Raw genomic sequence first — 17483 nt, 5'->3', positions numbered from 1 at the left:
GACCATAGGGAGGATTACTGGATCAGATTCTGCTGGACCATAGTGACGATCACAGCAGGCAGAGCAGAGATGGATGGTCACACAGCAACGGCGTGTTGCCATGAGATAAAACACACATGCGCACTGGCAATGGCAGGCAGCCATGAGATGAGGCGCGCGTGCACACTGCTCCAGGCATCTTGCAGCACAACAGTCATGAGGTGCGTGTGCACACTGCTTCCTGGGATCTTGCAGCATAAGACATAACGGGCATGATATTTCAGTGCACATTGCTCCAGGAGTGATGCAGCATACCAGATATGGCGGGCATGATAGTTCGGTGCGCGTGCACACTGCTCCAGGGGTCATGCGACATAACAGACATGGCGGGCATGCTAGTTCGGTGCGCGTGCACAGTGCTCCAGGGTTCATGCGGCATAACAGACATGGCGGGCATGACAATTACACACAGGTTTATGGATTATATTTATCATCATTAGTCATTTAGGACAACATTGGATCATTCAGAGATCCACAATGAACTTCTGGAGTGAGTTTGCTGCACTGAAAGTAAAGGGGCCGAATAATATTGCACGCCCCACTTTACAGTTTTTGACTTTCCACAAAAATTTAAAATAACCAATAAATTTCGTTCAACTTCACAACTGTGTTCCACTTGTTGATTCTTCACCAAAAATTTACATTTGGTATCTTTATGTTTCAAGCATTATATGTGGGAAAAGGCTGAAAAGTTCCAGTGGGCCGAATACTTTCGCAAGGCACTATAGATGCAGGTCACCACAAGGAAGAACAGTGCTGATCATGAAGGATCCTCACAAAGGAACAGTTCCATCCAACTACCGCCGAATAACCTGCCTTACAACAAACTGGAAACTCCTGTCAGGCATCATAGTCACCAAGCTGCAGAACCATATGAACCAGTACATGATTCAGCTCAGAAAGGCATCAGAACCAACACCAGAGGCTCCAAGCACCAGCTCCTTGTAGAAAGAGCAGTCACTCAAGATCTAGTCAATGCAGGCTGTGCCGAGACTGGTCTGTCTACAGGAAAGCCTATGGCTAAATGCCACACATGGATCTGTGAATGCTTGGCTCTCTACAATGTCAACAGGAAATTAAGAACCTTCCTCAGAAACTCAATGAGGCTATGGAGAACAACATTGGAAGTGAACTCAAGACAACTAGCACAAGTATCCATCAAATGCGGCATACACAGTTGTGGCCAAAAGTATTGACACCCCTGCAATTTTCTCAGATAATACTCAGTTTTTCCTGAAAATGATTGCAATCACAAATTCTTTGGTATTATTATCTTCATTTAATTTGTCTTAAATGAAAAAACACAAAAGAGAATGAAGCAAAAAGCAAAACATTGATCATTTCACACAAAACTCCATGGGCCAGACAAAAGTATTGGCACCCTCAGCCTAATACTTGGTTGCACAACCTTTAGCCAAAATAACTGCTACCAACCGCTTCCGGTAACCATCAATGAGTTTCTTACAATGCTCTGCTGGAATTTTAGACCATTCTTCTTTGGCAAACTGCTCCAGGTCCCTGATATTTAAAGGGTGCCTTCTCCAAACTGCCATTTTTAGATCTCTCCACAGGTGTTCTATGGGATTCAGGTCTGGACTCATTGCTGGCACCATAGAAGTCTCCAGTGCTTCCTCTCAAACCATTTTCTAGTGCTTTTTGAAGTGTGTTTTGGGTCACTGTCCTGCTGGAAGACCCATGACTTCTGAGGGAGACCCAGCTTTCTCACACTGGGCCCTACATTATGCTGCAAAATTTGTTGTTAGTCTTCAGACTTCATAATGCCATGCACATGGTCAAGCAGTCCAGTGCCAGAGGCAGCAAAGCAACCCCAAATCATCAGGGAACCTCCGCCATGTTGGACTGTAGGGACCGTGGTTTTTTTTTCTTTGAATGCCTCTTTTTTTCTCCTGTAAACTCTATGTTGATGCCTTTGCCCAAAAAGCTCTACTTTTGTCTCATCCGACCAGAGAACATTCTTCCAAAACGTTTTAGTCCTTTTCAGGTAAGTTTTGGCAAACTGCAGCCTGGCATTTTTATGTCTCGGGGTAAGAAGTGGGGTCTTCTGGGTCTCCTACCATACAGTCCCTTTTCATTCAGACGCCGACGGATAGTACGGGTTGACACTGTTGTACACTCGGACTGCAGGGCAGCTTGAACTTGTTTGGATGTTAGTCGAGGTTCTTTATCCAACATCCGCACAATCTTGCATTGAAATCTCTTGTCAATTTTTCTTTTCCATCCACATCTAGGAAGGTTAGCCACAGTGCCATGGGCTTTAAACTTCTTGATGACACTGCGCACGGTAGACACAGGAACATTCAGGTCTTTGGAGATGGACTTGTAGCCTTGAGATTGCTCATGCTTCCTCACAATTTGGTTTCTCAAGTCCTCAGACAGTTCTTTGGTCTTCTTTCTTTTCTCCATGCTCAATGTGGTACACACAAGGACACAGGACAGTGGTTGAGTCAACTTTAATCCATGTCAACTGGCTGCAAGTGTGATTTAGTTATTGCCAAAACCTGTTAGGTGCCACAGGTACCGTATTTTTCCGACCATAAGGCTAGTTTCACACTAGCGTTTTTGAGCGCAGCCACGGCCTGCGCACGGCCGCAGCTAAGCCCCGCCCCCTGCCGCACCTCCGCCGGTAGCTCCGCCTACCGGCGCATGACGCTGCATGCGCCCTGCGTCCCCTATCTTTATCACTGGGGGCGCAGGCCGTGCGCAGTATGCGTTTGGCGGCGCATGCGTCCTTTTGACTGTGTGCCGACCTGTGCCAAACGCAACCTGCTGCAGTTTGGTTGCGCCGGCACACCGTCAAAAAGGCGCATGCGCCGCCAAACACATACTGCGCACGGCCTGCGCCCCCAGTGATAAAGATAGGGGACGCAGGGCGCATGCAGCGTCATGCGCCGGTAGGCAGAGCTACCGGCGGAGGCGCGGCAGGGGCGGGGCTTAGCGGCGGCCGTGCGCAGGCCGCCGCTGCGCTCAAAAACGCTAGTGTGAAACTAGCCTAAGACGCGCTTTTTTCCCCCAAAATTTTGGGGGAAAGTGGGGGGTGCGTCTTATGGTCGCAATACACGGTACTAACCTGGTGGCAGCGGGCGGCACTCTGCGGTGCGGTGGTGGCAGCGGGCTGTGCTCCGGTGCAGGGGCGGCATTTCTTCGCAGCCCGGAGGCCCCCCGCACTTCCCTTGCTGGCCGCCGCCATGTTGCGGTGGCCTCCGGGAGCATGGACGCCGGGAAGATGGACGCCGGTCCGGGGACGGCGCATGCGCAGCTTCAGATCTCGTCCCGAGATCTCAGGGGACGAGATCTCGTTGCCGAGATTTGAATCTCGTCCCCCGAGATCTCGGGACGAGATCTGATCCCGCGCATGCGCCGTCCCCGGACCGGCGGCCATCTTTCCAGCATCCATGCTCCCGGAGGCCACCGCAACATGGCGGCGGCCAACAAGGGAAGTGCGGGGGGCCTCCGGGCTGCGAAGAAATGCCGGCAGAGCCGCCGCCCCTGCACTGGAGCACAGCCCGCTGCCACCACCGCAGAGCCCACCTGCCCCAGAACAGCTGCCCCAGCCCCAGCACAGCTGCCCCAGCACAGCTGCCCCAGCACAGCTGGCCCTAGCCGCCACCGCACGAGCCTGGACCACTGAATGACCCCTGTGACTACTTCTCCACCTGTGCCGGATCCCTTCCCAGGTAAGCTGAATTCGGACTGTAAGACGGACCCCCATTTGACACATTATTTTTTTTCCCCCCTATTTTCCTACTGAAAATTGGGGTGCGTCTTATGGTCCGGTGTGTCTTATAGTCCGAAAAATACGGTAAGTTACAGGTGCTGTTAATTACACAAATTAGAGAAGCATCACATGATTTTTCGAACAGTGCCAATACTTTTGTCCACCCTCTTTTTTATGTTTGGTGTGGAATTATATCCAATTTGGCTTTAGGACAATTCTTTGTGTTTTTTTCATTTAAGACAAATTAAATGAAAATAATACCAAACAATTTGTGTTTGCAATCATTTTCAGGAAGAAACTGAGTATTATCTGACAAAATTGCAGGGGTGTCAATACTTTTGGCCACAACTGTACCAAGGTGATACACTGTCTCCACAGCTGTTCTGCATAGGCTTGAACCCCCTCAGACAGATAATTACAGAGTCTGGCAATGGACACAAGTTCAAGAGTAGAAGCACCATCAGCCACCTCCTCTACATGGATGACATCAAGCTGTATGCCAAAAACGAACAAGACATCAATTCACCGATCCACCTGACAAGGATCTGCAGTGAAGACATCGGGGAGTCATTCGGACTAGAGAAGTGCGACCGGTTGGTAATAAAGAGAGGCAAGGTAGGCATATAGCCGATATACAGACATGCAACAAATAACTCGGCATCCCACAGGGGTACGGTAACCATGATGAGGAGTTAAGGAAAGCATCCAACATCCAAATACCATCAAAGGGTAAGACAGGTCCTGAAGAACCCGCTCAATGGGAAGAATAAAAACCACACCATCAATACATATGCCCTGCCAGTCATCAGATACCCTGCTGGCATTGTGTGCTGGCCAAAAGAAGAGATGAAAGCAGATGTGAAGACACAAAAGCTCCTCACAATGCATGGAGGTCTCCACCCCAAGTTTAGCACCCAAAGATTGTATACCAACAGAAAGGGTGGTCGAGGCTTGAAAAGCATCCAAGCCACCATCACGGATGAAACAAGGAGTATCCAGGAATACATCAGAAAAATGGCACCAAAATATGAGCTGCTGAGAGAAAGCCTAAGGCAACAACAGATTTGGAACAAGCGCCATGGGAAGACAAGCCTCTGCATGGGATGTACCATTGACAGATAATGGAGGTGGCTGACATGGAGAAATTCTACCAATGGCTGGAGAAAGCTGGACTCCGAGACAGCACAGAGGCACTAATTATAGTGGCACAAGAGCAAGCACTAAGTACCAGATCCATAGAAGCAGGAATCTACCACACAAGACAAGACCCAAGGTGTAGACTATGCAAAGAAACCTCAGAAAACGTCCAACACAGTGTCAGGAACAGTGTATACTGAACGTCACAACCAAGTAGCGGGAATTGTATACATATACAGGAACGTCTGCACAGCCTATGGGCTAATTCCTCCTAAGTCCAGGTGGGAGACCCCAGAAAAAGTGGTGGAAAATGAAAGGGCTAAAATCCCGTGGGACATCAAGATCCAGACAGATAAGCAGGTGTTGGCTAACCAACCAGACATTGTCATAGTAGACAAGGATCAGAAGACAGCAATGATAATGGATGTGGCAGTACCAAATGACAGCAACATCAGCAAGGAGGAATATGAGAAGCTGGAGAAATACCAGGGCCTCAAAGGAGAACTGGCGAAGATGTGGAAGGTGAAGGCAACAGCGATTCCAGTGGTTATAGGAGCACTTGGAGCAGTGACCCCTAAGTTGGAAGAATGGCTACGACAGATCCCAGGAGCAACATCTGAGCTCTCAGTCTAGAAAAGCACAATGCTGGGAACAACCAAGATCCTGCGCAGAACCCTCAAACTCCCAGGCCTCTGGTAGAGGACCCGAGAAGCAAATTATATATACATATTGCATACCAACAGAAAGGAGGGTGGTCGAGGCTTGATAAGCATCCAAGCCACCATCATTTAATTTTCAACTTGCTTAAAAGGGAACCTGTCAGCAGTACTGTGCTGAGTAACCTACAGATTGTGTCAGGTTGGCGCAGTTACACTGATTAAAATGTGCCAACCTGACACGGTCTGAAGGTTACTCCGCACAATCCTGCTGACAGGTTCTCTTTAACTTTTCATAATAACAGTAATTTTGACCAGAGGTGCCCAAACTTTTACCACTGTATATAAAATCAGTATCAGTTCTACATTTATTTCATAGACAAGTCATAGCCTGATGTTTCAGAAATGTTCTGCTCCTTTAAATAAACAGAAATCACTTCCCTAAAATATATATAATTAACCCCTTCACGACCTATGACGCCTACGTAGGCGTCATGAAAAGCAGTGCCCAAACGACCTATGACGCCTACGTAGGCGTCATGCTATAAATAGCCCCCCTGCGGGTCGGGTGACCGGGGTCACTGAAAGGTCACCCGACCCGCACACAAAGGACCCTTCAGAGTTAACACCTGGGGGTGTGGCTTAGCCCCCACGTGCCTACGATCGCTCTGATTGGCTGTTAAAAGTGAAACTGCCAATCAGAGCGATTGTAATATTTCACCAATGAAAATTGGTGAAATATTACAATCCAGCCATGGCCGATGCTGAAATAGCATCGGACATGGCTGGACACCGAGACCCGACCCCCCCCACACCGACTGACGGCACCGATCGGCTGCCGCCACCTTCTGACGGCACCGATCGGCAGCCGCCGTCATGATCTGCCCCCCCGCCTTCTCTCTGCCCCCCCAGCCCTCCGATCATCCCCTCTCACCCTCCGATCACCCCCTCACCCTCCTTTGTGCCTCCGATCTCCCGCTATCCGTCCCGGTGTCCTGCCGTCCAGCGTCATGGGCGCCGCCATCTTGCAAGATGGCGGGCGCATGCGCAGTGCGCCGAATCGAATCTGCAACGCTGCAGATTCATTCATTTATTTTGATCACTATGATAAACTTTCATAGTGATCAAAATAAATAAAAAGTAAATCACCGCCCCCTTTATCACCCCCATAGGTAGGGACAAATAATAAAATATTTTTTTTTTTTTTTTTCCATTAGGGTTAGGTCCAGGGCTAGGGTTAGGGTTAGGGTTGGACTAAGGGTTAGGGTTGGACTAGGGGTTAGGGTTGGACTAGGGGTTAGGGTTGGACTAGGGGTTAGGGTTGGACTAGGGGTTAGGGTTGGACTAGGGGTTAGGGTTGGACTAGGGGTTAGGGTTGGACTAAGGGTTAGGGTTGGACTAAGGGTTAGGGTTGGACTAAGGGTTAGGGTTGGACTAAGGGTTAGGGTTGAATTTAGGGTTAGGGTTGAATTTAGGGTTAGGGTTGGAATTGGGATTAGGGTTGGGGTTACGGTTAGGCTTGTGGTTAGGGTTAGAGTTGGGATTTCGTTAGGGGTGTGTTGGGATTAGGGTTGTGGTTAGGGTTATGATTAGGGTTGGGATTAGGGTTAGGGGTGTGTTGGCGTTAGGGTTGGAGATAGAATTGAGGGGTTTCCACTGTTTAGGCACATCAGGGGCTCTCCAAACGCGACATGGAGCCAACATTTATTCCAGCCAATTTTGCGCTCAAAAAGTCAAACGGTGCTCCCTCCATTTCGAGCCCCGACGTGTGCCCAAACAGTGGTGTACCCCCACTTATGGGGTATCAGGGTACTCAGGAAAAATTGCACAACAACTTTAGGGGTCTAATTTCTCCTGTTACCCTTGGGAAAATAAAAAAATGGGGGCTAAAATAATTATTTTTGTGGAAAAAAAAGATTTTTTATTTTCACGGTTCTGCGTTATAAACTTCTGTGAAGCACTTGGGGGTTCAACGTGCTCACCACACATCTAGATAAGTTCCTTGGGGGGTCTAGTTTCCACAATGGGGTCACTTGTGGGGGGTTTCCACTGTTTAGGTACATCAGGGGCTCTGCAAACGTAACATGACGCCCACAGACCATTCCATCAAGTCGGCATTTCAAAACGTCACTACTTCCATTCCGAGCCCCAACGTGTCCCCGAACAGTGGTCCCCCCCCATATATGGGTACCAGCGTACTCAGGACAAACTGGACAACAACTTTTGGGGTCCAATTTATCCTGTTACCCTTGTGAAAATAAAAAATAGTGGGCTAAAAATCACTTTTTGAGGAAAAAAAAATATTTTTTTATTTTCACAGCTCTGCGTTATAAACTTCTGTGAAGCACTTGGGGGTTCAACGTGCTCACCACACATCTAGATAAGTTCCTTGGGGGGTCTAGTTTCCAAAATGGGGTCACTTGTGGGGGGTTTCCACTGTTTAGGTACATCAGGGGCTCTGCAAACGTAACATGACGCCCACAGACCATTCCATCAAGTCGGCATTTCAAAGCGTCACTACTTCCCTTCCGAGCCCCAACGTGTGCCCAAACAGTGGTCCCCCCCACATATGGGGTACCAGCGTACTCAGGACAACCTGGACAACAACTTTTGGGGTCCAATTTATCCTGTTACCCTTGTGAAAATAAAAAATAGTGGGCTAAAAATCACTTTTTGAGGAAAAAAAAATATTTTTTTATTTTCACAGCTCTGCGTTATAAACTTCTGTGAAGCACTTGGGGGTTCAAAGTGCTGACCTCACATCTAGATTAGTTCCTTAGGTGATATAGTTTCCAAAATGGGGTCACTTGTGGGGGGTTTCCACTGTTTAGGTACATCAGGGGCTCTGCAAATGTAGCATGACGCCCACAGACCATTCCATCAAGTCTTCATTTCAAAGCGTCACTACTTCCCTTCCGAGCCCCAACGTGTGCCCAAACAGTGGTCCCCCCCCACTTATGGGGTACCAGCGTACTCAGGACACACTGGACAACAACTTTTGGGGTCCAATTTATCCTGTTACCCTTGTGAAAATAAAAAATAGTGGACTAAAAATAATTTTTTGAGGAAAAAAAAATATTTTTTTATTTTCACGGCTCTGCGTTATAAACTTCTGTGAAGCACTTGGGGGTTCAACGTGCTCACCACACATCTATATTAGTTTCTTGGGTGATCTAGTTTCCAAAATGGGGTCATTTGTGGGGGGTTTCCACTGTTTAGGTACATCAGGGGCTCTGCAAACATAACATGACGCCCACAGACCATTCCATCAAGTCGGCATTTCAAAACGTCACTACTTCCCTTCTGAGCCCCAACGTGTGCCCAAACAGTGGTCCCCCCCACATATGTGGTACCAGCGTACTCAGGACAAGCTGGACAACAACTTTTGGGGTCCAATTTATCCTGTTACCTTTGTGAAAATAAAAAATAACAGGCTAAAAATTTATTTTTTGAGGGGAAAAAAATATTTTTATTTTAACGGCTCTGCGTTATAAACTTCTGTGTAGCACCTGGGGGTTCAAAGTGCTCACTATGCATCTAGATAAGTTCCTTAGGGGGTCTAGTTTCCAAAATGGGGTCATTTGTGGGGGAGCTCCAAAGTTTACGCACACAGGGGCTCTGCAAACACAACATGGTGTCCGCTAACGATTGGAGCTAATTTTCCATTCAAAAAGTCAAATGACGCTCCTTCCCTTCTGAGTCATGCCGTGCGCTCAAACAGTGGTTTTCCCCCACATATGGGGTACCAGTGTACTCAGGACAAACTGGACAACAACTTTTGGGGTCCAATTTATCCTGTTACCCTTGGGAAAATAAAAAATAGCGGGCTAAAAAATCATTTTTGAGGAAAAAAAAATATTTTTTTATTTTCACTGCTCTGCGTTATAAACTTCTGTGAAGCACTTGGGGGTTCAAAGTGCTCACCACACATCTAGATAAGTTCCTTCGGGGGTCTAGTTTCCAAAATGGGGTCACTTGTGGGGGAGCTCCAATGTTTAGGCACACAGGGGCTCTCCAAATGCGACATGGTGTCCGCTAACGATTGGAGCTAATTTTCCAATCAAAAAGTCACATGGCGCTCCTTCCCTTCCGGGCCTTGCGGTGCGCCCAAACAGTGGTTTATGACCACATATGAGATATTGATGTACTCAGGAGAAATTGCCCAACAAATTTTAGGATCCATTTTATCCTGTTGCTCATGTGAAAATGAAAAAACTGAGGCCAAATAAAATTTTTGTGAAAAAAAAAGTACTTTTTTTTTTTTACAGATCAATTTGTGAAGCACCTGGGGGTTCAAAGTGCATACTATGCAACTAGATAAGTTCTTTGGAGGGTCTAGTTTCCAAAATGGGCTCACTTGTGGGGGAGCTCCAATGTTTAGGCACACAGGTACTCTTAAAACAAGACATGGCAACCGCTAAACATTCAAGCATATTTTACATTCAAAAAGTAAAATGGCGCTCCTTGCCTTCTGAGCCCTGCCGTGCGCCCAAACAGTGGTTTATGACCACATATGAGGTATCAGTGTACTCAGGAGAAATTGCCCAACAAATTTTAGGATACATTTTATCCTGTTACCCATGTGAAAATGAAAAAAATGATGCTAAAATAAAATTTTGGTTGGAAAAATTAAAATGTCCATTTTTTCATTCCATGTTGCTTTAGTTCCTGTGAAGCACCTGAAGGGTTAATAATCTTCTTGAATATAGTTTTGAGTAGCTTGAGGGGTGCAGTTTTTAGAATGGTGACACTTTTGGGTATTTTCTGCCATATAGACCCCTCAAAGTGACTTCAAATGTGAGGTGGTCCCTAAAAAAAATGGTTTTGTAAATTTTGTTGTAAAAATAAGAAATTGCTGGTCAACTTTTAACCCTTATAACTTCCTAACGAAAAAAAATGTTGTTTCCAAAATTGTGCTGATGTAAAGTAGACATGTGGGAAATGTTATTTATTAACTATTTTGTGTCACATAACTCTCTGGTTTAACAGAATAAAAATTCAAAATTTGAAAATTGCAAAATTTTCAAAATTTTTGCCAAATTTCCATTTTTTTCCACAAATAAACGCAAAAATTATTGACCTAAATATACCACTATCATGAAGCCCAATATGTCACGAAAAAACAATCTCGGAATCGCTAGGATGCGTTGAAGCGTTCCTGAGTTATTACCTCATAAAGGGACATTGGTCAGAATTGCAAAAAATGGCCAGGTCATTAAGGTCAAAATAGGCTGGGTCATGAAGGGGTTAAAAAAAAAAAAAAAAAAGATTCTGAACACGAGATCCTGTTGGAGACGCTGAACTTTTTCCTTATTATAATCCTACCACATTCCTGTGGCTTGAAGAAATCACACAGTCCGTCATCTATTAACAGTAAATCTCTGCAAAATGATTCAACCGCCGCGCTATCACCTCATAATTAAATTTTTCATGAGGGCAAGGGCAGCCATTTAGGCAGAGACCGGAAACCAAGAGAAAACATTTACGAAAGGTCACATCAAAATTTTCTAGAAAGTATTTCCCTCTGGGTATTTAGAAATCTAGTACTACTAAAAAAGCAACAGCAAGTACATGAAATCATGAACAGTAGGACGTGAAGAATCACACTGTTTACAGAATATTGATACTAAAACACACTGCATTAAAGATATACAGTATCAACCGAATATTGTGGTGCGGTCCTTATTTTGGGACTTTTTTTCCTTACATAAACGCATGTACTTTTGGCAAAAAAATCAAATTAAATGTATTTCATTAGAAATTTAACCAATTAGCCTTGGATAGCCTGTGTCCTGCACTATTTATTACTACCTGTAGAATGGGTTAACTGAGAATATGTCAGCGAGCACAGTTCTGATGGTTTAACCACAAAGTTTTTAACTGTCTTTTTTCAGCTCCTATTTGCAGTTTATGACCATAGACCACATGAAAGTTTAATGTGCAGGGAAACAAGCCTGCATAAACCACATTTGATAAAAACTGCATAACAATTTGTCCTGTGGATTCTCTCTTAATTACCCCATGTGTGAATTAAAACTTTGAGGCCAATATATAATGTAATGAAAGTTTACCAAATGGGATTACTTGTGGGTGTTTGTTTTTTTGCACATCAGGGGCTCTGTAAATGCAATACACAGTTTCAAAATCTAGATGGCGCTCTTCGTTTTCAGAGTTCTGTCATGTGGCCAAACAGTATTTTTTGACCACATGAATTGTGTTCGGGAGAAAATCCATAACAAATTATAGGGTCTTTTTCTTCAATTACCCCACGTGTAAATTATGCATTTAGTGATAAAACCATATTTTAGTGGAAAAAAGGTTTTCAAAATTGGGTCACTTATGGGGGTGGGGAGCGTTCTGCTGTTTTGACATATAAGGGGCCATTGCAAATAGCAAATGTAGCTCCTTCGCTTCCGAGCCCTGCAGTGTTTCCAAACAAAACTTTTTGATTCCATGTGGGGTATCGCCACGCTCAGAAGAAAGTTGGTAACAAACTGCAGGGTCTATTTGTGCATGTTACCTCTCTTTCAAAAGTAAAAAAATTAGGGCTGAAGCAACATTTTAATTAAAAAAAATTTAAACTTTTTCAATATGAAAACCTAAATGTTATCAAATTCTGTATAGTACCTGTAGGATCAAAATGTGCACTATAACTTTGAATAAAATCCTCGAGGGGCATAGTCCCCAAAATGGGGTCAGTGGTGGGGGTTTTCTGCTGTTTGAGTGCCTAAAGGGTCATGCAAATGTGACATGGTGCCCGCAATCTATCTCAACCAAATTTGTTTTTACAAAATTCGAAGGGTGCGCCTTTTCTTCCAAGCGCTGTCCAAACTTAGGTTGCCAATCACATGTGGGGTCTCCGCATATTCAGAATTAACTGTCCATTTTATCATGCTATCCTTTGTAAAAGTTAAAAATTTAGAGCTAAAGCAACTTTGTTTTTTTCATTCCACTTTACATTAATTCCTGTGTAGAACCTGAAGAGTTATCAAATTTCCTAACAATGGTTTTGAAGTATTTGAGGGGTGCGATTTTTAAAACTGAATCACTTTTGGGGATGTTCCAATATATAAGCCCATAAAAGTCCATTTAAATCCAGGTTTAAGGTGTAAGATTTCTCCTTGTGGAGAGTGACAGATCAGCTCTGACTTGTCAAGGTAAGGAGGCTTATTCGCCGTGCAATGCTCCTCTGGGAAATTTAATATGCAAATTGCCTCTTCAGAGAGAGAAAGAGGACTTGAACTCTATAGCGCCACCTGTTGGTAGTAGCGATCCTACAAGTCACAATGGACCCTTTAACGAGTCTTGTAATATGACTTAGGCCGGAGTCACTCTAGCGATTAAATCGGACGAATGCAATGCGGGGGGGAAAAAAAAAAAAAAAAAAAAAAAAAAAAAAAAAAAAAAAAAAAAAAAATCGCATTCCATTCGTCCCAATGTTATTCTATGGTGCTGCTCCCATCATGCGTTTTTTTATCTGATCCGTTCCTCGGACCGAGACAATCGCAGCATGCTGCGATTGTCACCGATTTTCGGATCGGATTCGACAATGCAAGTCTATGGAACGCACCACACGTGTGACTTGCGATTAAATCACAAGACTTCTCCAGGTCAACAGGAAAGGGCATCAGGCATTGGCATGGGATGTCAATTTGATGCTTAGATGCGAATAAAATCGGTTCATCGCCGGAAAATGGGATGACAGACGGATCCCTGGACAAGAAACCTTTGTGCGATTTCGTACCGTAAAAATCGGTCCGAATTTTTAATGGCTGTGTGTGACTCCAGCCTTAGGATAAAACTCAAATCAGAATCTCAATTTGCAGACACGGTGTTTCGGGCTATTGGCCCTCGTCAGTGCAAAGTACAAGAACTGATTTGGCTAGGCGAGAGGCTCTGGACTGAGGTCTAAGTGGTAAGGTTTCTCCTTGTGGAGAGTGACATACCAGCTCTGGCTTGTCAAGGTAAGGAGACTTATTTGCTGTGCAATGCTCCTCTGGGAAATTTAATTTGCAAATTGCATCCAAAAAGTTCCTTAAACAAAAGGTTTTGTACATTTTTTTAAAAAACGAAACAAAAAATTATGCTGGTGTAAAGTAGACATATGGGAAATGATACTAAATTATTTTGTACAGCATGTCTAACTGGTTTAAGGATATAAAAATTTTCAGTTTGAAAATTGCTACTTTTTCAAAAATTTTGGGGAAAAAATCCCATATTTTCACAAATAAACGCAAAACATAATCAACCTAAATTTACCACTTACATAAAATGCGTGTCATGAGAAAAACTGTCTCAGAATCACTGGTATATGTTGAAGCGTTCCAGAGTTATTACCACATAAATCGACACTGCTCAGATTTAAAAAATTGTGCTGTGTCATTACAGACAAAATTGCCTGTCACTAAAGGGTTAAAGGAAATTATGTAGAATCATTGAGCATTGTAAAATATGAATTCAGACCTGGGATGAGTTAAAAGACTTGTTAGAAAGCTCAGCACAATCTGTTTCTCCCTCGTCGTCTTCCCATAAAAATAGGAGGTTTAGCCTCATTGTGTTGGCAGTCAGTCTTGCATTGACAAAGATGGATATGTGTTGATTTTATCCCCCCCCCCCCCAGAGTGGATGTAACATAGTAACATGACATACATAGTAACATAGTTAGAAAGGCTGAAAAAAGACATTAGTCCATCCAGTTCAACCTATATTCAGTCAGAATAAATCCCCAGATCTACATCCTTCTAAAGAACCTAATCACTGTAAGATACAATATCGTTACGCTCCAGGAAGACATCCAGGCCTCTCTTGAACCCCTTGACGGAGTACGCCATCACCACCTCCTCAGGCAGGAATTCCAGAGGAGAATTCCAGTTTTTTTTCCTTTCTCCCCCCCCCAGAATGGATGCGAGTTCAGGAGTCAAGGGAGAGGGGAGAAGCAAAGAAAGCAGAATTTATAATTTATGCAGATACAATTTACATATTTTATTAGCTTGTACAATTGACTTATGCGCTCCCATTTAAACCGCATGGTTTCAAAAACACATTTTTGTTGCTGTAGAGAAAAAAATGATGTGATACAGGTAGGCCATAGTGTGTACTACATATAAGCAAAAAGAAAAAAAGACACAAGACGTACAATAATACTTTTCTAGTATGTTTAGAAAAATTAAATAAATCAAATCTCATTCCTGTGTCAAGTTATTAATGGTTTACGTCCTGCAAGTCAGCACTTCCTGTGTATGTGCGCTGGAACAGGAGTGTTATCATAAGGATATGGAGTCTCACAAATCATTGCTAAAATAATTTATGTTGGAGTTTGATAGATTGCTCTGGGGCCTAAAGTCCCCAGATTGAATTGGAGCTGCTATAGTACAGAGTTAGGAAAGTACGGTAAACACACAATTCACTTGTATTTATTCGCTCTGGTGACTTGGCACGGGTATAGAATATTACAGTAAGCACTTACACGATATCAGTACTAGAGAAATAACATCCATACCTGAAGAAATAGTTTATATATTGCTGATCGAGGTCACTGTAAAGAGAAAAGCAAGACTTAATCAAAGTGCTGTTCCACGTAACCTTTAGTGGCAAATTAATTATTACGGTACTAGATTCCAACAGACAAACTAAACCAGGAAAGCATAAAATAACAAATGCACAGAGATTGAAGTTTCAGAGACTGGGAGTTCTGTGGAAACTGTTTGGGTAAGAATACAAGGACAGAACAATGGAAAGGACACCATTGTAGGCATTTACTATAGGCCGCCTGTGCAAGCTGAAGATATGGATGAACTCTTTATGCATCAAATGGCCAAGTTCTCAAAAAATATGACATAGTGGTCATGGGAGATTTCAACTATCCAGACATTTGTTGGGAATCTCTCTCAGGCAAAACTAACAGGTCAAGGAAATTCTTATCCTCTCTTGCTGACAACTTTATCTTCCAAAAGGTAGGGGAGAAAACAAGGGGAACTGCTTGAGGAGGTAAAAGTGGCTGGGACCCTAGGAGGTAGCGATCATGCTAATTTAGAATTTTGGATAACTAGAGGCGGAAGACCTGTGAAGACTCAGACGTCAAGGTTAGATTTCAGAAAGGCAGATTTTAAGGGATTCAGAAAGAGAATTGGAGGGATTCAATGGCTGAATATCCTTAAAGACAAAAATGTCCAGGAAGGATGGGAAATCTTGAAAAATGAAATTCTCAAAAGCACAGTTGTTAACAATTCCAAAAAGAGGGAAGAATAGGAAGCATTTAAGGAAACCAGGATGGATGAACACAGAACTTAAGCACATGCTAAAAAGGAAGAAAAAAATGTTTATAAAATGGAAAGAGGGAGGCATATCTAAAGAAGAATATAATGCTGTCTGCAGAACCTGCAGGGCACAAATCAGATTATCTAAAGCTGAAAATGAATTGAGGCTTGCAAGAGATGTCAAAAGCAATAATAAAGGATTTTGGGGATATGTCAAAAGTAAAAGAAAAGTCAAAGATGCTATAGGATTTTTACAGGATGAAAATGATGAAATGGTAAGACAGGATGTTGAGAAGGCTGAACTTTTAAATTCCTATTTTGCATCTGTTTTCTCTCAGAAAGGAAATGTAACATCAACTGTTCTTCACTGTCCTATTAAGGGAATAGAAGAATCCAGGATATCTATAAACAGAAAGATAGTGAGGAAACACTTAGGTAACCTAAATGAATTCAAGTCTCCAGGTCCAGATGAATTACACCCCAGAGTACTGAAGGAGATAGCAGAAGAAATTTTTGAACCCCTCTCCATAATCTTTGAAAATTCTTGGAGAACAGGAGAAGTGCCAGAAGACTGGAGAAGAGCAAATGTTGTTCCTATCTTCAAAAAGGGGAAGAAGGTGGACCCAGGCAACTATAGGCCAGTGAGTCTGACTTCTATACCAGGAAAGATCTTTGAACAAATTATTAAACATGTATGTCAATACCTGGATAATAATGAAGTGATTAAACAGAGTCAGCATGGGTTTGTAACTAATAAGTCATGTCAGACTAACTTAATTTCCTTCTATGACGGTATCACTGATTGGGTGGATCAAGGAAATGCTGTAGATATAGTATATCTTGACTTCAGCAAAGCATTTGACAAAGTCTCTCATACAATCCTTATTGAAAAAATGACTAAGTATGGAATGGACAAGGCAACTGTTAGGTGGATTCATAACTGGCTTAGTGATCGGACCCAAAGAGTGGTCGTAAATGGCTGCACATCCAGTTGGAAGAATGTCTCAAGTGGGGTACCACAGGGCTCTGTCCTGGGCCTTGTATTGTTCAACATCTTTATCAACGATTTAGATGAAGGAATTGAGGGTAAACTGATTAAATTTGCTGATGACACAAAGCTAGGAGGGATAGCTAATACTAGAGAAGAGAGAGGATTCAAAAAGATTTAAATAAACTGGAGAAGTGGGCAGCAACTAACAGAATGGTTTTTAACAGGGAGAAATGCAAAGTACTACATCTGGGCAATAAAAATGAAAAAAGCATATACAGAATGGGAGGAATAGGGCTAAGTGACAGCACATGTGAAAAAGACTTGGGTATACTAATAGATCACAGACTGAATATGAGTCAACAGTGTGATGCAGCAGCAAAAAAAGGCAAATGCAATTCTAGGATGTATTAACAGAAGCATACAGTCTAGATCACGTGAAGTCATTATTTCCCTCTACTCCTCTTTGGTCAGACCTCATCTGGAATATTGTGTCCAGTTTTGGGCACCACATTTTAAAAAAGAAATCAACAAACTGGAGCAAGTTCAGAAAAGAGCGACCAGAATGGTGACCGGTCTGCAAACCCTGTCTTATGAGGAAAGGTTGCAGGATTTGGGAATGTTTAGTTTGCAAAAGAGAAGACTGAGAGGAGACTTAATAGCTGTCTACA

General features: G+C 43.4%; 1 protein-coding gene across 8 annotated transcripts in view; it reads right to left on the bottom strand.

The window, feature by feature from the left end:
• TMEM241 (transmembrane protein 241) overlaps window positions 1–17483 on the bottom strand; it is a 177373-nt gene that overhangs the window by 81652 nt on the left and 78238 nt on the right. For all 8 annotated transcript variants that reach the window (XR_012221269.1, XR_012221268.1, XM_073550836.1 and 5 more), the window contains one exon: window positions 15068–15103. Coding sequence is in view for 6 of the 8 variants with exons in the window: in XM_073550836.1 (XP_073406937.1) it covers window positions 15068–15103 (36 nt within the window). In the remaining 2 variants the exon portion in view is untranslated. The remainder of the gene's footprint in view (window positions 1–15067; window positions 15104–17483) is intronic.

Source organism: Dendrobates tinctorius, unplaced genomic scaffold (genome assembly GCF_039654945.1).
Source record: "Dendrobates tinctorius isolate UK_male_01 unplaced genomic scaffold, ASM3965494v1 ptg000171l, whole genome shotgun sequence".
Taxonomy (NCBI): domain Eukaryota; kingdom Metazoa; phylum Chordata; class Amphibia; order Anura; family Dendrobatidae; genus Dendrobates; species Dendrobates tinctorius.
Note: the sequence above shows the minus strand (reverse complement) of the source record. Positions and strands in the feature narration are given on the sequence as shown.